General features: G+C 44.9%; 1 protein-coding gene across 1 annotated transcript in view; it reads left to right on the plus strand.

Annotated features, from left to right (window-relative positions):
- Positions 1–20987, plus strand: part of LOC144805795 (uncharacterized) — a 94176-nt gene that overhangs the window by 56794 nt on the left and 16395 nt on the right. Inside the window, exons 2-4 of the mRNA XM_078672278.1 lie at positions 6719–7573; positions 7658–7711; positions 7796–9058. Coding sequence (XP_078528404.1) covers positions 7377–7573; positions 7658–7711; positions 7796–9058 — 1514 coding nt within the window. The 5' untranslated portion in view covers positions 6719–7376. The remainder of the gene's footprint in view (positions 1–6718; positions 7574–7657; positions 7712–7795; positions 9059–20987) is intronic.

Consider the following 20987-nt stretch of genomic DNA (forward strand, 5'->3'; position numbering starts at 1 on the left):
CAGCATAGGGAACTCAAAAATTGGCCTGCCCAGAGTGGGGCACCTTTGTGGACGGCAGCGATATATGTGTATTCCAAGAAACCTGGGCTAGGGAGGACAAATACAGAGTGGGTTTTGCAGCATATAATATTCCCGCACGGTGTGGAGGCAAGGGACGCCCATCGGGGGTCTCACCATTTGGGTTGTCCTACACTTGGGCTGCTCGGGCGAGATTATCCTGACCCACTCCGATGATATTCAGTGTGTTCTCCTGTCCTGGCAAAACCTCTACAAACATGCCATCGTAAACGTCTACTCACGCCCAACAAGTGTGGCAAGCGAGTCTAAAACCATTGAAGAGATATCATTCTTCCTTGGCTCCCTTGGTAGGGACATACACTACTTGGTGGCCGGGGACCTGAATTGCCACTATGAGCCACTTTTGGTCTAAATGAGGGAGCCCTTGACGGGCGAGGATGAACACTGGGGAATTCCACCTTGACAGTCTTCACGTCCTGGTCCCCTCTGGCCATTCAGATCACAACCCTAACTCTGAATAATTCTATCAGGGCTTGCAACGGTCGCATGCCATCTGACATTCCGTCCAAGTGTACCCTTAACAAAAGGGGCCATGAGTCAAGACTGGACTACATTATGGTGGAGGCATGTTTATGGCGGAAGGTCGTTGACTTCGAGGTATTGTTTAGGGTGGACAGTGATCACAATGCACTGAGCTTGAGGATAGAGTGCCCATGGCCCAAGGCAAATAGAAAGGAAACAGGCCTGGATGCGGTAGAAGGGTTGGCCATAACCAACAACAGACGCAGAGTTAAGTGGGATAGACTGGTCGTATCACGAGATGCACTACCTAAACTATATAGTGCAGTTGTACCTTTCATCGAGAAGGTGGGTTCTTTAATTTCTTATCCCGTGGTACCAGACTTTAACGATAACATGCAGTACGTGCACCAGGATCTAGTAGCCTGCCTAACAGAATTTCTTATTCCCCCGGGCTCCAACAAGAGGTGTAGGGTGCCTGTTTCTACGTGGTACAGCGCCTCTTGTAGGAAGGTAAAATTAGTGCTTATCGGGGCCCTTAAAGATGGGAGAGATAAAACAATTATTCGCTCCCTAAGATCACAATACAAAGAAATAATGAACCATGCTAGGAAGGAGTGGGATATGGACAAATGGTCTAATCTCTCCTCCTCATTAGATGCTAGAGATGCACGTAGATTCTGGGCTATAGTCAGTACAGGGTCAGAAGAGCCTAGATCCGCAATTGAACCCAATATAGAGGCGGGGGTTTGGGAGTTCCATTTTAAGTCCCTATACGCAGTCGTTGCAGATCTAGAAAGTCCATTGGTACATACATCTAGACTGGGGGAAGGCGATGAGCATGAATTCTCAGTCGAAGAAGACTTTACTGCCATAGGGAATTTGGCCATGGGTAAGGCCCCTGGCCTAGACAGGCTCCCCGGGGACTTATTCAGGGATCAACCGTTGATGTGGGCCCCTTACCTCTGTGCCCTTTTCAACCCGATTTTGGGAGGTATGGAGATACCAGGTACTTGGTTGGGAGCGGAGATTGTCCCAATCTTTAAGAAGGGCTCTCCTCTGCTCCCAACCAATTACAGGCCCATTAGCCTCATAAACGTGCCTCAAAAAATCTTCTTCCGACTAATTCTGGATCGTTTACAAGAGGGGATTGAGGAGCATGATATCCTCAGTCCCTATCAGGCCATATTTAGGAAACAAACATCTAATGTGGACCAGATTTTCCGCCTCATAATGCTATTCTGGAAGACGGACATACTGGAGGGTGGCAGCCTCTATATGGTCTTCGTGGACCTCCGGTCCGCGTTCGACCTAGTACCTAGGGGCAAACTGTGGGTGGTGCTCTTGGACATGGGAGTTCCAAACGCAATACTGGTGGTACTGATGAGGCTGCATACACAAAACTATGCACAGGTTAAATGTGGGAGGGATGGGGTGTTGTCGTCCCGGTTTCCAGTTCCGAGGGGGGTTGGGCAGGGGTGCGTCCTGGTACCAACCCTGTTCTGCCTTCATGTGAATGGTGTCATATCGCACTTGGATGCAGTTCCCAACAACGAGGCACCCAAATTGGCAGGCAGGAGGGTGCCAGCGATAATGTTTGCCAGTGACACCCTCCTGCTTTCCAAGTCCCCCATGGGGATCCAGCGTGTCCTGGATGGATTTATCGACTTTTGCAGTTGCCGTGGACTGGAAGTCAACACCGATAAGACTAAATTCATGATTTTCAGTCCTCCGGCCCTCACCCGCCCAACTCCGCTCCTGGGCATGGTTAGATTGGAGAGGGTACAGACTTTTCAATACCTGGGGGTGACGATCAATGAAAATCTTTCCTGGGGTCCCCAACAGGTGAAATCTCAACTCAAACTTTCCCAACTAGTGGGTGGCATCCTTAAAATGACAAATATGTCTACATTCAAGCCAGTGAGCCCCGCCTTGGAGATCTACAAGGTTAAGGCGAGGGATTTGGCCCTTTATGGTAGAGAACTTTGGGGGCACTCCTGTAGACCGGGAATTGTTAATGTGGAGAATAAGTTTGAGGCAGTTACTTGCACTCCCACAAAGCACTCCTCTCCTCCCACTGAGATTAGACTTAGGACTGAGTTTTATCCAGGATGAGCAAGCTCTGAAACCTTTAAGGTTTTGGCGCATGCTATGGATAACCCCAGAACTGTCCAATTATAGGCTTGAACTAAAGGATGTGCTGTGTCATGGTAGAGCAGCAAAAATCCCCTGGCTTGCATTCGTGAAAAACGAACTAGGGAAAATGGGACTATCGGACCTCTGGTATGATCCAGAACGGGCATGCAGGGGGGTTTCAGGCAAAATACTTGCGAAGACCTTCATGGATCACGAACAGAATATATGGCTGCATGACTCCAAAGCTGGCTCTTTGATAACAACCTTTTTAACAATCAAACACTCTTATGCCTTCGAGGAGTTTTTGAATGTTATCTATCCAGTAGGAGCAAGGAAGCTTTACATCCAATGGAGGCATGGAACACTGCCACTAGGGGCATTTGTAGGCTAGTGGTCGACTTCCACGAGCAAATCCTGTCCTGGATGCGGCGCGACCAAGGAGGATGAACTGCACATGCTCTTCTTCTGCCCCGCTTACAGAAAGGCCAGAAAGCATTGGCTGGTACCCCTATGCAAGAATATGGGATTTGATAAATGCTCTGTTGCAATGAGAGTCTTTAAGACTGACACATCACCACATATAGTGTTTGCACTCTCAAAGTTCCTTTTAGCAATGTGGTCCATAAGATGTTCCCTCATCAGAGCGGTACCCAGGGTTGAATCTACATAGTGATTGGATAATTTGCTTGATAATCTGCTATTATCAAATGATAATTTTATGTTTTTTGCTCATGTACACTGTTTTTACTGTAATCTTTTATGACTGAAAAAATGTTGAAATAAAGATTCAATGAATAGTAAGAAGGTTGAGTCCTTTCTTTTAGCTGTGGAGCAAAAGCTGCCTGTTGTTGGGGACTATCGTCCCCACAACCAGTCCATGAAACTACTGACTAGAGTAGTCAGTTTCCAGTAACATGTCCCTGAACACCTACTAGCTCTTCCTTCTATGTTTGTGTTCTGAGCCCCTCCGTCTCCCCTTGGACCTACCAACGATGTTTGGTCTCTGTGTAAAGGCGCTTTCGTGTACTGGATTCATGTGAGGTGCAGAGCCCATTTCAGGTGTCTCCCTTGTATCTATGTAGCCTCTAAAGTTGTGTGCTGTTCCATAACGTTAGTGACAATGTGCATTCTCTCCTCTCACTGCATGCCCTGCCGCTGCTTTTTAGAGTCACTCCTTGTATTGAAATTCTTTGTAAAGCAGATGCCACTTATAGGGAAGATTATAATCTCTCTGACATCACTTGGTACGTAATATCCCATACCTGGGCCAAAAAAAAAAAACAGACTCTGTATGATTTACTATATGGTGATACTTCCCTAAAATATTGCTCATTTTACCCATGCTTCAGTCCATATAAAACTAGTCTTTGCCCTCCCACCCTCTAGTCCACACAGTACCCTGGATCCCGCCAGCTATTACATGCTCACCTCTCAAGAGAACTTACAGATAGAATAGAAGTTTTCTTGCTGGTGGACACGGAACACTTTCTGTTAGTAACTCCACTGGGTGCAATCCTATTGGTGCCTGGCCTGTGTTATTGCATTGCTTGCATTAGATTCTCCACGTGCCTGGCCTATGTTATTGCATTATTTGTATCAGATTCTCCACGTGCCTGGCCTGTGTTATTGCATTGCATGCATCAATCCTAGTGCTTGGCCTGTGTTATTGCATTGTTTGCATCAGATTCTCCACGAGCCTGGCCTGTGTTATTGCATTGTTTGCATCAATCCTAGTGCCTGGCCTGTGTTATTGAATTGTTTCCACCAACCCTAGTGCCTGGCCTGTGTTATTGCATTGTTTGCATCAACCCTAGTGCCTGGCCTGTGTTATTGCATTGTGTGCATCAGATTCTCCTAGTGCCTGGCCTGTGTTATTGCATTGTCTGCATCAGATTGTCCTAGTGCCTTACCTGTGTTATTGCATTGTTTGCCTCAATCCTAGTGCCTGGCCTGTGTTGTTGCATTGTTTCATCAGACTATTCTAGTGCACGGCCTGTGTTATTGCATTGTTTGCGCCACGTTTTCCTAGTGCCTGGCCTGTGTTATTGCATTGTTTGCGTTACGTTTTCCTAGTGCCTGGCCCGTGTTATTGCATTGTTTGCATCAGCACTAGTGCCTGGCCTGTGTTATTGCATTGCTTGCATAAGATTCTCCTAGTACCTGGCCTGTGTTATTGCATTGTTTGCTTCAACCCTAGTGCCTGGCCTGTGTTATTGCATTGTTTGCATAAGATTTTCCTAGTACCTGGCCTGTGTTATTGCATTTTTTGCATCAGATCCTTCTAGTGCCTGGTCCGTGTTATTGCATTGTTTACATCAATCCTAGTGCCTGGCCTATGTTATTGCGTTGTTTGCATAAGATTCTCCTAGTGCCTGACCTGTGTTCTTGCATTGTTTGCATCAGATTCTCCTAATGCCTTGCCTATGTTCATGCATTGTTGTCATCATATTCTCCTAGTGCCTGCTGTGTCATTGAATTGTTTACATCAGATTCCTTAGTGCCTGGCCTGTGTTCTTGCATTGTTTGCATACGATTCTCCTAGTGCCTGGCGTGGTTTATTGCATTTTTTGCATCAGTTTATTCTAGTGCTTGGCCCATTTTATTGCATTGTTTGCGTCAGATTCTTCAAGTCCCTGGCCTATGTTATTGCATTTTTTTTTTTAGCAGAGTTTTATATAGCGCAAACTTGACCCGAAGGTATCGGGTATCAGAGCGCTTTACACGAGCACCAGTTGCATTACATGAGAACACATTAATTTTTGTTAGGCACGGGGAGATTAAGTGATTTGCCCAGAATCACAGGATGTTGCGCATCCTTGCTGAGACGCGAACCTGGTTCCACAGATTTGAGGTCGACCGCGCTAGCCATTAGGCCAACTCCTTTCTCCATTGTATTGAATTGTTGCATTGCATTGTTTGCATAAAATCCTTCTAGTGCATGACCTGTGTTATTGCTTTGTTTGCGGGGCCCCGCTGATACATCCCCTGGTGAGGCACACCAATTTGGATCACACACAAGTGCTTCTTTAGTATTGTATTCTTCGTTTATTTCATTTCAGTAATTTATATTCATTTTGATCATAGATGACTTGAATATTAAACAGCATATCCAACAGTCGTTATCCATAACATTTAAACATTGGCCTCCAATGCATTTCGGGCTTGAGGGCCCTTGGTCACGGAGAGTTTAAAGTTACGCGTAGCGTCTGCAGACGTTCTCCATCGGTCATCCGTTCGCGAACGGATGACCGATGGAGAACGTCTGCAGACGCTACGCGTAACTTTAAACTCTCCGTGACCAAGGGCCCTCAAGCCCGAAATGCATTGGAGGCCAATGTTTAAATGTTATGGATAACGACTGTTGGATATGCTGTTTAATATTCAAGTCATCTATGATCAAAATGAATATAAATTACTGAAATGAAATAAACGAAGAATACAATACTAAAGAAGCACTTGTGTGTGATCCAAATTGGTGTGCCTCACCAGGGGATGTATCAGCGGGGCCCCGCATACACAACCAAGTTATAATTCAAAGTGTTTCAGACGGATAACACTACCCTTGAGTGCACCCAGAACTTATAAACTTCTACCTACCTTCTCGTTGTGCACCCCTCCTTTTCCACTATTTTATTGCTTTGTTTGCATCAGATTCTCCTCGTGCTATTGCATTGTTTGCGCCAGATTGTCCTCGTGCCTTGCCTCTGACTGCAAGGAACACTGCACTCTTCCTGCAGTTTGAATCTACTTCCTATTTATGTAGCAACAGACAGCACAGCATGTCTGCCAGAGATATTGTAAGGTCAGAAACAGTAAATAGGTAAGTAGGTATGATGGAAAACAAACTGTTGAGTAAGATCTTCAACGAAGAAGCTGCTTTGATAGACGGCAAAACATCCATGTGGAAACATCATCAGTAGGAAAATGGTACATGGAATGATAATGGTAGATTTATTTACACTTCTGTGCAGTACGTGTCACTTATTATTCTTTTCTTCCACTCTCATTGGATGGTAGTAATTTTAAATATCTTTACACCCAACAGAAAACCATCCTTGAATGTATGAAATGACCATCTATAATGAAGCTAATGTTGTAAGTCTTCAATAATAGCAGAAATAATGAGCTACAGTATTCAGCAAAACATCAGTACAGTCAGCGACAGAGGAACCTCCACACAAACAGACAGATCCCGGATGAAACATCAAGGGCAGTTCAGTGATTGTAAGAGGCTGAGCTGTGCACCTCCATGCCACGAGACGAAGAAATGACCGCTACAAAATTAAGGCAACAACAATAACCAACAACCTCCTGTATAAACAAGAGTCCAACACCAGCTTTGATTGTGGGTTCATTATGATGTGATTACGGCAGAGCTCTGTGTTCTAATATAATGACAAGCCATCATTTAGTACTCTAGGTGAATTGTAAGCTCTTTCTGGGTAACTCACAACAGCCAGAGAAAAGCACAACAGAGCGGAGCCAGACAATTGACGGGTAAAGGAAAGAGGAGTTCTTGTATCTACAATACAACAGACTATCGCAATTTGCACTGGCCAAAAGGAAGATACATCTTTACCCGCAAGCGTGCATAGCCATAATCCAATCTAAAGGCACAATCACCTACAAAGACACTTTCTACGTATTAGGAGTGTGGCAAATGTTTGGTGGCTATTGCATTTTATTGTTAAAACAGAAATCAAATGTGTAAAATACCGCACACATATAAAGTGTGTGAGAAAAACACAAGTGCTTTATCAGCCATATTGGCCCATCAGGAAATACAGTCAAGCGATATAGACAAATATATACCCGACCCACAAACACTAACCAAGAAAGAAGACTCATACACATGCAGCAAGAGGTTTAGTTTGTCATCAATACTCAAGCTTCATCAGCACACGAACACAGGACAAGAACCTTTCAAGTGCAGTGAATGTGTAAAGAGCTTTAGTCACTTATCAAACGTCCAAATTCAAAAGTGAACACACACAGGAGAAAAACCATTCAAGTGCAGTGAATGTGTAAAGAGCTTTAGGTGATTGTCAGTGCTTCAAAGTCATCTGTGAACACACATGGGGGAAAAACCGTTCAAGTGCACTGAATGTGCAAAGTACTTTAGTAACTTATCAGAACTACAAAGACACCAGCGAACACACACAGGGGAAAAGCCATTCAAGTGCAGTGAATGTGTGAAGAGCTTTAGTCAGTTATCAAGCCTACGAAGACATCAACGAACACACGCAGGGGAAAAGCCATTTAAATGCAGTGAATGTTTAAAGAGCTTTAGTCGATTATCAGTGCTTCAAAGCCATCAGCGAACACATACAGGGGAAAAACCATTCAAGTGCACTGAATGTGCAAAGTGCTTTAGTGAGTTATCAAACCTTCGAAGACATCAGCGAACACACACGGGGGAAAAGCCATTTAAATGCAGTGAATGTGTGAAGAGCTATAGTCAATTATCATCCCTACAAATTCATCAGCGAACCCACACGGGGGACAAACCCTATCATTGTAGTGAATGTGACAGTAGTTTTCGTAACTCTTCAGCATTAGGGAATCATCAGCAAACTCACACAGGAGAAAAACGATTCAAGTGCAATGAATGTGGGAAGAGCTTTAGTCGATTATCAGACCTACAAAGACATCACCGAACACATACAGGGGAAAAGCCATTCAAGTGCAGTGAATGTGTAAAGAGCTTTAGTCAATTATCATTGCTTCAAAGCCATCTGCGAACACACACGGGGGAAAAGCCATTTAAATGCAGTGAATGTTTAAAGAGATTTAGTCGATTATCAGTGCTTCAAAGCCATCAGCGAACACACACGGGGGAAAAGCCATTTAAATGCAGTGAATGTGTGAAGAGCTATAGTCAATTATCATCCCTACAAATTCATCAGCGTACACACACGGGGGAAAGACCCTATCATTGTAGTGAATGTGACAGTAGTTTTCGTGACTCTTCAGCATTAAGGAATCATCAGCAAACTCACACAGGAGAAAAACAATTCAAGTGCAATGAATGTGGGAAGAGCTTTAGTCGATTATCAGACCTACAAAGCCATCTGCGAACACACACGGGGGAAAAGCCATTTAAATGCAGTGAATGTTTAAAGAGATTTAGTCGATTATCAGTGCTTCAAAGCCATCAGCGAAAACACACGGGGGAAAAGCCATTTAAATGCAGTGAATGTGTGAAGAGCTATAGTCAATTATCATACCTACAAATTCATCAGCGAACACACACGGGTAATAAACCCTATCCCTGCAGCGAATTTGACAGTAGTTTTCGCAGCTCTTCAGCATTAAGGTGCCATCAGCGAACTCACACAGGAGAAAAACCATTCAAGTGCAGTGAATGTGCAAAGTGCTTTAGATGGTTATTACAACTTCAGAGTCATCAGCAAGCACACACGGGGGAAAAACCCTATTAGTGTAGTGAATGTGACAGTAGTTTTCGCTTCTCTTCAGCATTAAGGTATCATCAACAAACTCACACAGGAGAAAAATCATTCAAGTGCAATGAATGTGGGAAGAACTTGATTATCAGAGCTACAAAGTCATCAGCAAACACACAGGGAGAAAACATAAAAGGGCGCTGAAAGTGTGAAGGACTTTTGATAGAAGACCCGACTAGCAGTAAAGAAGAAAAACAGATAACAGTATTTTCAAAGTTATAAAAGTGTTTGTTTCCAGAGATTGCTCACTTGCGTACACAAAGCAAAGCATCATGATGCACCAGGATACACAGTTGGAGGCGAGCACAATGTGGATTAAAAGAAAAGAAACATTCTTGATTTTTATTTGGTGAAGAAGAGATACAAAGAAAAAAATGAAATCGCACCTGATCACACTTCCTGTAAAAAGCAACACTGAACAATACTGGGACTAACACTGGTATTTTCAGCTAACTTGTGGGATTAGTGATAAAACCTATAAACCCAACCCACCCAGAGTGGACATGTCAGGGCTCTGGAGATGGAAGCTTCATTGGTAAAATGTATGTATTACTGTTAACAAATGCCACTGCAGTATATGTATGAACTAAAGCAGAACACAGGTGTTCAAGAAATAACCTATTTTTAGATATAAAAGAGCATATAAAACTTTATAAATACAAAAATATACCTTGTTTTTAAGTAACATTTGCTGAATCTTTTACAAACTGTTGATGGATCAGCTCGGACCTTATAACTAAGTGTGACCCGTGGCTCCTCTCCGACTGGGCTCTCCCTATTCATTTTGTGACTTGCTAAACTCTACTTTTTACCATAATTGAGCAACTGTAAGCAGCAGACTCTGTTTGAAGAATGTGGTGAAATAGTGAAATCCCACATCAAAAGTATATATGTACCAGGACAATCCGTTGCACTCTCAGCAACTCGTCTTCCACACTGATTGTCCCTTGTTCTCAAATGTGCTGAAGGATTTGTCGTATGAATGCCAGAAGTGGCAGTGAGATTCATGAATCTAAAGCTAACAGGAGTGTTTGGGAGATAGAGAAGAGGAGAGATAAAGTAAGCGAGAGAGACAAAGAAAGGGGGAGAAAAAGAAAGAGAAATGGAAGGAGGGGGAACGGCAGGTGATCTATATTTACCTAAAAATAGAAGAAGCAGCCGAATACATGTCAATGTATGACATCACCAGCGAAATGGGCTGAACACCTGTGAATTTAAATATTTATTTTTAGTAGCTATAGACCAATGTCATGCCAATAACAGGGCACAAGTAAGGAAAATACTAAAGGAGCCCATTATCATATGCAAATCACAAGGACGTCACATGTAGTGACGTCACAAGAAGTGATGTCAGGCCCTTATAATAATTTTCACATGAAAGGTCGATGGCCTGTTTTAAAAACAATAAACATAAAATAATGTAAGAAGAAGTTTTTGGATTCAGTTTTTATACATCATGTTTTTTCCCACTATCAGTTTGTAACTAAACTCAGAAATGACTCAAAGTGTAAATATTTTTAAACAGATATGGAGAACTTGAAAATTACATTTTTGAACAGTTTTCAGCAGATAAATAAAATTTGCTTTTAATTTGCGTTTGTTTCCTGACATTATTCTTTATTTAGCCCCTAAGCCCCAAAGTGTTTCACATTTACAGCAATAGAATGGCTAATTTTGTAAAGTTTCTGTCCCTCTCTTGCGCCACTCACACAAATAAATAAAGGGGGCGCTGCTAGTGGGATGGATAGTTACAAACACTCTGAGGCCTGTGTCTGCAGTGCTGAGGCACAAAGTAAGTAATCCCAGTCGCAGGCTAAGGAGCTAGGTGGAACTGAGTCCCTTTTCTAGATAATAGTGGAGGGACCCCATCAAACTGTGTCGACCCCCAACTTGTGCCGTGCTGATAAAGCAATAGTGAATTTGAGTAATTTATAAACTGAAATGAGAGAAAGAAGAAGAGAGCGAGGTGCAGGATATATTAAAGAAAATGAAAAAAAGAGACACGTCACAAGGAGGAAGTAGCAAGGGAGAGAAACGCGAGGGAGCGCTGTGGGAGAAGGTTGAATGGAAAGCAGAGAGAAAAAAGAGGGCATGGTTATATAAGAAGCAGGCTTGATAATCACCTGGCTTTCTTTAATAAGAACCAGTGCTTACTTTGTAAAAGGGGTGCAGCCGACACTACTGAGTATCGGGCGCTGAATACCAATGCAGTGTAGTCTTGATTCCACCTGATGCCTCTTTAATTCACCACCAGACACTCTTTGCCTCTTTATCCTACTCTAGCAGGTTTCTGCTTTCTACCTCATATTTCCTGGGTTTTTCTCTTGTTTTTTTTTTTCTTTCTATCTCCTGTGTGTCTTTCACCGTTTTGATGTGGAGCAGACTATAATGAGGAAAACAAGTTTAGTTCCAACAAAAATTAGTGTGATGTGCCTCACCTGTAACCACTGACTCGAATTAAGCACTGACAACAACCTGTGTATTAGGGTGTGATTATTAACACAGGAAACATACAGAATATGGAAGGAACGCAATAACATATAATTATGCAATATGCTGCAGTAAAAGGGACTTTTCACAGAGGTGAATGGACAGAACTCTATCCGCAGAGAGCAGAGTGGGACACAGCTCTGTCCGTTGACAGCAGAGTGGTACACAGCTCTCTCCGCAGAGAGTAGAGTGGTATACAGCTCTCTCCACTGACAGTAGAGTGAGACACGAATATAGCATGTTACAATGCGTGCCTTTACAAAGCAGTACTTTACAACGTGGTTGTTACAACGACCGCGTTTTAACCTCATGTGTCATTAAAACACAAGTCATTGCTCTAGGGGGGCGCACTGGACTTAGGAATAGTATTAATTACTGTTCCTACTCCAGTTTGCCCAACAGCAGGGAAGGCATTAGATTTAAAATCCAACACATTCCCTGGTGTTGCAAGCCTGGTAACAAAATGGTTGTTGTAAAGACCACGTTGTAAAGTAATGCATTGTGTCTGTTCCGTAGTAAACATTGTGTTCGAGGCATATGAGCTGCAGATTGTACACTTAGCAATAGATTACCACCTGGTGTGGGCTCAGATGATTGCAGGTTGTTGTCTTCTTGGAAGAAGTCTTTGTAGTCACGAGATAGGTGACTCCTCCCTTGGACAATACTGCGCATGGTCATCGACTCCATCCTCAGATTGTTTTTTTCCGCCACTGTGTTCGGATGAAAGTTTTCCGCTCCGGCTAGAAAACACTTTTTCTGCATTTTCGAAGCGTAAAACTTTAGTTCAACTTTTTTGACATCGAATAGACTTTTCGACATCACCAGCTACATCCCGGTGCGCCGACGCGGGCCGTTGGGCCTATCAGCGCCGTACGGCCTACGCCTCATGGACAGCACTCCATTCAAAAGATGCCCGGTATGTCGAGCAAAATTCCCTCATAGTGACCATCACGAGGTTTGCAACCTCTGTCTCTCGCCAGAACACAACGAGTCGACCTGCACAGCCTGTGCCTCCTTCCGATCGAAGAAGACCATTCGGGATCAGAGGGCCCGTCGACACGAGATGAGGAGATCAGCGCCAGCACCCGGAGCCATCTTTGAGGAGGAGATCGTCGAAGAAGACGTCTCCGAGGACGAGAACCCACTCGAAGATATCTCTGAGTACGAGGCTCCACTCGCCGCCGAGGAAGACTCGCCTGATCTTCAGATCATATCGGGAGCAGAGGACTCTGACGATTTGATTCCATCTCGACAACCTGTGAGTACCTCTGCCCTTGCACAACAGACACTACCCAAACAAAAGGCAACGGTCATCACTCCGCCCATGGGGCCCAGTCGAGACCGAAATTTACCCTCCGACGGCCCCCCTTCGGGCTCGGCTCAGAGGAAAAAGACTACGCCTTCCGGTGCCTCGGCGCCGAAAAAACCACATGTGCCAATTCCACCTCCTCCATTGGCACCGAAACATCCTTCGACAACGAAGGACTCTTCGACACCGAAGCCAAAACGCCCTTCGGTGCCCAAACACCCTTCGGCACCCGAACCAAAAGACACATCGGTGCCGAAGCCAGGAACCGTACCGGACCCGAAAGCTTCGACTCCGAAAACCTCCGGTTCCAAAAATAAGGAAGGGAAGCTATATTCCGGCACTGCAGGCCCAACAAAACCTGTCTCCACGCCAAAATCTTCAATATCGGTACCAAAGACTCCAGACAAGCCTAAACCACCTTCGGCACCGAAAAAATTTCCACAGGACTCAATCACTCCTCCTAAGGCAACAAACACTAAGCAACCCCTATCGGCACCGAAAAAATCGACGCCGAAGAAGATTATGGAAGAGGAAGATCTGTTTAGACCAGATCCTAGACAGAAAGAAAGTCCATATTAATCCAAAAACTGGACATGTGGAAGCAATTCCTTATAAAAAAAGACCAGCAGACACACCACTTCCACCTGTGGTTCCTGCCAAAAAGGATAGTGCAACTTCTCCAATGCACCCTTCCTCTCCTTCACCTTCTTCCTCTCCTATTACTCCATATATTGAACCTATACCTTCTCCTGCTCAATCTCCTGCATCATCACACCACACTGACGAGGAGTATGATTTAGGTGGGGGGAATGACGTACCAGAGCCACATACATACCCTTTAGATGAGGATGTCAATCCAGAATATCCCAAAGATGACGATGCATATAATTTTCCACCAGACATCCCTGATCCTCAATACTACCCAACAAAACCTTCCCCTCCAGAGGATAGTATTGGGTTTAATCATCTATTAAACAGAGCTGCCCTTTACCATGGAGTTTCAATGCACTCTGATGCCATTGAGGAGGATTTCTTATTAGACACTTTTGAACAGTCACAAAGGTCTTCTCAAATATTACCCATGATCAAAGGAGTCATTAAACATGCTCCAGACATTTTTAAAGATCCAGTACGGTGTTGGGTGCTAAATCCCAGCATAGAGAAAAAGTATAGACCAGCACCAGCTGATCCAGTCTACATTAAGGGACATCTGCCACTAGACTCTTTGGTAGTGTCAAATGCACGTAAAAGAGCCAACTCCCAAACTTCTGGTGACACCCCCCCGCCTGACAAAGAATCTAAAATTATTGATGCGTCAGGGAAACGGATTGCTGCGCAAGCAACGAACATATGGCGCATAGCAAACACACAAGCCTTACTCTCACGCTACAACAGGGCTCACTACCACCAACTAGAAAAATGAATGGAACACCTACCAGATCAATACAAAGATCAGGCAGCAGAGCTCTTACAAGAAGGCAAATTAATATCTTATGCCTCAATTAAATGCGCACTAGATGTAGCTGACACAGCATCCAGAGCAGTTAATACTAGTGTTATTCTCAGACGTCATGCATGGTTACGCATTTCAGGTTTCAAACCAGAAGTACAAACTACCATCCTGAACCAGCCCTTCAATCAGAACCAGTTGTTCGGGCATGAAGTAGACAACACACTAGAAAAGATGAAGAAAGACACGGACACTGCTAAGTCTATGGGTGCAATACAATCCACCCAGACTAGAAGTTCTTTTCTCCGCTCCTCTTATAGAGGAGGCTCCAAGGAGACCGGCACAGATACCACATCATCTTTTAAGACACACACACAAACCTCCTCTAATAAAGGCTACTTTAGAGGAGGATACAGAGGCAACAACAATAAGGGAAGAGGTAGAGGTAATAACAACAACCGCTCCTCTTCCACTCCCAAACAGTGACTTCCCTCTGCCTCCCCTACAGCATTCCACTCCTGTGGGGGGCAGACTATCACAGTTCCTACCTGTCTGGAATTCCGTCACAACAGACAAGTGGGTAAGACAGATTATCCAACATGGCTACTGCCTAGAACTCACAGCAACCCCCCCCCAAACATACCACCCAGGCAGCGTCCAATGTTCGCAGAACACATAACTGCTTCAACAGGAAGTTCTAGCACTTCTAGAAAAAGATGCTATTCAAGTGGTCCCTTTACAGGAACAAAGAACAGGAGTCTACTCCCTGTACTTTCTAATCCCCAAGAAGGAAGGGATCATTGAGACCAATTCTCGACCTCGGGCCCCTCAACCACTACATACAATCAGATAATTTTCACATGATCACTTTACAACAAGTACTCCCATTAGTAGAACAGGGAGATTTTCTTTCAACACTAGACCTAAAGGACGCCTATTTTCATGTTCCTATACATCCTGCGCACAGGAAGTATCTAAGATTTGTTATACAAGGACAACACTATCAGTTCAAAGTCCTTCCATTTGGGGTCACAACAGCACCACAATTGTTTACAAAGTGCTTAGCAGTAGTAGCAGCACATTTCAGAAGACAACAGATACATGTCTTCCCTTACCCCGAGGACTGGCTCATAAAAGCAAGATCATTCAACCAGTGTGTACAACACACAAAACAAACGATTCAAACATTACACGACTTAGGGTTTACAATAAACTACACCAAGTCGTACCTAGACCCTTTGCACGTTCATCAATATCTAGGAGCTACCTTAGACACATCGGCAGCTCTAGCGTATCCCAGTCAAGCCAGGATTCAAAGCATTCAGAACATAGTCTCCCTTTTTCAATACCAACACTCTCTTCAAGCCAGAGTGTTCATGAAACTAATAGGCATGATGGTGTCTTGCATCTTCATAGTTCCTCACACAAAACTGCAAATGCGCCCACTACAAGAATGTCTAGCACAACAGTGGAATCAGGCTCAAGGTCTGCTCACAGACTTGGTGGTGGTGGACAGCCGTACATATCACTCTCTGCAATGGTGGAACAACAAAAACTTGACAAAGGGACGGCCGTTCCTAGACCCTGTTCCACAAATAGTGCTCACGACAGATGCATCCCTCACAGGAGGGGGAGCCCATCTCTTGCATTATACCACACAAGGCCAATGGAACAACCAACAGAAACAGTTCCACATCAACCATTTAGAGTTGCTAGCAATTTTCCTAGCACTCAAAACTTTTCAAGTACAAGTACAAAACAAAGCTGTTCTAATCCGAATGGACAATATGACAGCCATGGATTATGTACAAAAACAGAGGGGACACACACTCTGCAACTGTCCCAGCTTGCACTGAACATTTGGAGATGGGCCATCCATCAAAACATACACCTGACAGTAGAACACCTTCCAGGAATTCACAATCAGATAGCAGATCTGTTGAGTCGTCAGTCACAACAGATTCACGAATGGGAGCTGCATTCTTCCAAAAGTGGGGGCATCCACAGATAGATCTGTTTGCCACCCACGAAAACGCAAAATGCCCAACCTTTGCCGCCAGGTTTCCACACCCACAATCGGAGGGAAATGCGATATGGATGAACTGGTCAGGCAGATTTGCGTACACTTTTCCGCCTCTCCCACTCATTCCACTAGTAGTACGCAAGCTCAGACAACAGTCTCTCAAACTAATACTAGTGGCCCCCACATGGGCACATCAGCCGTGGTTCACCACGCTACTAGATCTCTCACTGGTTCCACATCAGAAATTACGGCTCACGCCATCCCTGTTAACACAGAACCATGGAGAAATAAGGCACCCAGAACCAAACCAACTGAATTTGGCGATCTGGCTCCTGAGGTCTTAGAGTTTGGCTACTTAAACTTACCACCAGACTGTATGAACATAATGAAAGAAGCTAGAAGACCCACTACCAGAGCATGTTATGCTGCTAAGTGGAAAAGATTTGCAATATACTGTAACACAATCACATTGATCCACTGGATGTTTCCATCCAAAATATTATGTTCGAGGCATGTGGGCTGCTGAATTCATATCTGTGCATAGATCGCCGCATAGTGTTGGGTCCGGATGATTGCACATTGTTGTCCTGGAAGAGTCTTCGAAGTATCACGAGATAGGTGGCTCCTCCCTCGGACTACAGTGCGCATGGGCATCCTCTCCATCCCCAGATTGTTTTTCTTCGTAATTGGGTTCGGATGTACTTTCCTACTCTCCAAGTTCGGAATCAAGAAAAACTTTTGAAAAGGCCAAAAGGCCTTCGGATCCGTCGGTATTGTTCAGTGCTCGGTGCCGATACACTTTTTACAACTTTGTTGCACTCCGGTCGTCGAATCGGGCCGTGAGGCCTTCTCGACACCACGTGGACCGACCGTCGATGGAACAAAGTCCATTCAAGTACTGCCCGCAGTGCAACTCGAAGTTCCCGCACACAGACAAGCATCCAGTGTGCAATAAATGCCTATCTCCAGATCACAATGAAGATAGTTGCCTAGCCTGTGCCCAGTTCCGTTCGAAAAAGACTATTCGGAATCGACGGGCGGCGAGGCAAGAAATGCAACGATCAGTGCCTGAGCCCGATAACATCTTCGACGATGAGGAAGAACTAGCGAGCGCCGAAGACTCAGATCAAGACGAAAGACAATACTCGGAGCCCGACTCCGAATATTACCTCGAAGAGGGAGAACTAATCGTCGATCTCGAGGAATGTGATCAGGACATCGTTGCAGTTGAAGACGACTCCGATGACGACGAGGGGCGAACCGTGAGTACACTGCCCCATATAGACACTACACCTCTATCAGAGACCCAGGTCGAGGCATCGCCAGCAGGCCTTAGCCTAGATCAATATCCTCGTTCTACAGCCCCGCCATACCGCCCGGCTAAGAACATACCAAAAGAGCCCTCTGAGACACAAAATACGATATCGGTTCCATCGAAACCGAAACTCGTCGACAATACAGTCTTCGGACCGAATTACGTCGAACCGAAGGAACTAAGCCGAAAGGCGTCGACCCGAAGGACACAGTACCAATACAACCTTTGAAACCAAAGACCGTCGAGTCGACATCGAAGACCAAAGCAGTCGAGTCGAGCTCGAAGTCGAAGGCCGTCGAGTCAACCTCAAAGCCAAAACACGTCAATTCGACACAAAAACAAAAGCACGCGGAATCACCCCCAAGAAGCACGTCGAATCGAGCAAAACAGCCTCAGGTATCGACAAGGGGGAAAAAAACAGTCGCCGAGAGCACAAGGCCTACGCCCAAAGCTACCGTCGAACCGAAAGCGAAACCAAAGGTGGACGAAAGAAAATCAGTCGATCCGAAGCCAATCGAACCGAAAAAAGGTGTTGAGCCAAAACCGCAGGCTCCAAAAAAACCTAAAGACACTGTTGAACCGACAAAACCGCTCGGTCCGAAACAGGTGGTGAAGCCAGCCAAAGACGTTCAACCGACAAAACCTGTCGAAAAACAGCCTAAACCGATCCAACCACCAAAAACCGGTCGAAGCCACAAAAAGCATCGACCCAAAGAGACAAAAACCAAAGGTTACAGCACCAAAACCAAGGACTGTGGAAGAGGAGCTTATTCACCCAGATCCCTCCACAGAAGACCAGTCAAAACTCTATATTGACCCAAAGACTGGTAAAGTGACTGTTTATACCAAAAAGAAAATACCTCTGCCAACTGAAGACCTTTCCAGAATCCCCCTAAAGAAAAAGAAAGACTGTGCTACCTCTCCCATATTCTTTGAACCTATCAGTCCAGTTATGCCTACTACTCCTTATGCCCCAACCTCACCTGCACGCTCTGACTACAACCCAGATGAAGATCAGGACGCAGATGTAGGGTTTGGTTTTCCACAAAACCCACTTGCAGAGCCAAACACATAGCCATGGGGTGGAGGAGGAGAACCAGACACTGAAGGGATTCTCCCCATTACAGACCCTGCAGTATACCCCACTAAGCCATCACCCACAGAGGATACAGTAGCATTTAATTCACTACTGGATAGAGCAGCAACCTACCATAATGTAGATATGCACTCTGATGCTATTGAGGAAGACTTCCTCTTTGATACACTAACAACATCTGAGAGACACGTTAAAACACTCCCAATGTTAAAAGGGGTATTAAAACATGCAAGTGACATTTTTAAGGACACTGCTAGGGCACGTGTCATAAACCCTAGAATTGAGAAAAAATATAGGGCTGCACCTATAGATCCTACATACACTAAAGGGCTGCTACCCATAGATTCCTTAGTGGTCTCCAACGCACGTAAGCGTGCAAACTCCCAGACTACTGGAGAAGCCGCTCCACCAGACAAGGAGTCTAAAATCTTTGAGGCATCAGGCAAGAGAGTGGCGGCTCAGGCAGCAAACTCATGGAGGATAGCCAATACACAGGCCTTGCTGGCCAGATATGATAGGGCGCACTACGACAGTTTGGAAGAAATTATCCAACACTTACCTGATCCCTACAAACAGCAGGCAGATGAACTTATACAGGAGGGAAAGCTCATCACCAATGCCTCAATTAAATGTGCCCTAGACGCGGCAGACACAGCTGCCAGATCCATCAATACAAGCGTGCTGCTAAGGCGACATGCATGGCTTCGCATATCAGGCTTTAAAAATGAAGTCCAATCAACAATTCTTAATCAGCCAATCAACCCAGACTTTTTATTTGGTCCAGCAGTTGATTCAATTCTGGACAAAATAAAAAAGGATGCAGAAACTGCAAAGTCTATGGGAGCGCTTCAGTCCCAACAACACCGGGGCTCCTTTCGTCGCTCCAATTATAGAGAAGGAGCGCGAGGGACATCACAGCAATCCTCCAACTACAAAAGTAACACACAATCCACATGTACCAAAAATACCAGCAGGGGTGGATATCGACGAAACAATACTAAGGGAAGAGGTCGTGGAGGCAATGCAAATAGATCCTCCACTAACACCAAGCAGTGACTTCTTGGCACTAACCCCAGACCACATAACACCAGTCGGGAGAAGAATACAACAATTTCTGCCAGTCTGGTTAAATATCACCACAGACAAGTGGGTCAGGCAAATTATACAACATGGCTATTGCCTCGAACTCACCTCCACACCACCCAACATACCACCCGTGCACCGTCCAATGTCACAGGAACATATAACGCTACTACAGCAAGAGGTCATCAGTATGCTGTAAAAGGGGGCCATAGAACCAGTCCCACTACACCATCAAGGAACAGGAGTATACTCCCTATACTTCCTTATTCCAAAAAAGGACGGGTCTCTCAGGCCAATATTGGACCTCAGACCCCTCAACCTGTACATTTTGTCGGAGCATTTTCATATGCTCACTCTCCAGCAAGTCTTACCATTGCTTCGCCAGGGAGACTTCCTAGCGACCTTGGACCTCAAAGATGCATACTTTCATATACCAATACACCCTGCTCACAGAAAGTATTTGAGGTTCACCATTCAAGGACAACACTACCAGTTCAAGGTCCTACCATTTGGGGTGACAACAGCTCCAAGAGTGTTCACCAAATGTCTAGCTACAGTGGCAGCACATCTCAGAAGGCAACACATCCATGTGTACCCTTATCTGGACGACTGGCTAATACACGCGCCAACAGCCCAGCAATGTGCCGACCACATGTCAAAGACCAAACATCTCCTGCACAGTTTAGGATTCTCACTAAACTACCCAAAATCACATCTACAACCCTCCCACGTCCAACAGTACCTGGGAGCAACAATAGATACACTGGCAGCAAAAGCATATCCCAACACAACACGGGTCGAGGGAATGCAAATGTTGATACAAAAGTTCAGACCCCAACACTCATTACCAGCTCGAGTGTTTATGCAACTAATAGGCATGATGGCCTCGTGCATATTCATAGTCCCTCATGCGAGACTACATATGCGTCTGCTACAAGAATGCCTAGCAAGGCAGTGGAACCAGGCTCACGGGCAATTGAAAGACCTAGTGTTGGTGACCAGTCGGGCATACAACTCTCTGCATTGGTGGAATCCACAAAACGTTTGCAAGGGACGACTGTTCCAAGAGCCTGTCCCACAAATA

The sequence above is a fragment of the Lissotriton helveticus genome, assembly GCF_964261635.1.
Source record: "Lissotriton helveticus chromosome 1_1 unlocalized genomic scaffold, aLisHel1.1 SUPER_1_unloc_25, whole genome shotgun sequence".
In the NCBI taxonomy this organism is placed as follows: Eukaryota; Metazoa; Chordata; class Amphibia; order Caudata; family Salamandridae; genus Lissotriton; species Lissotriton helveticus.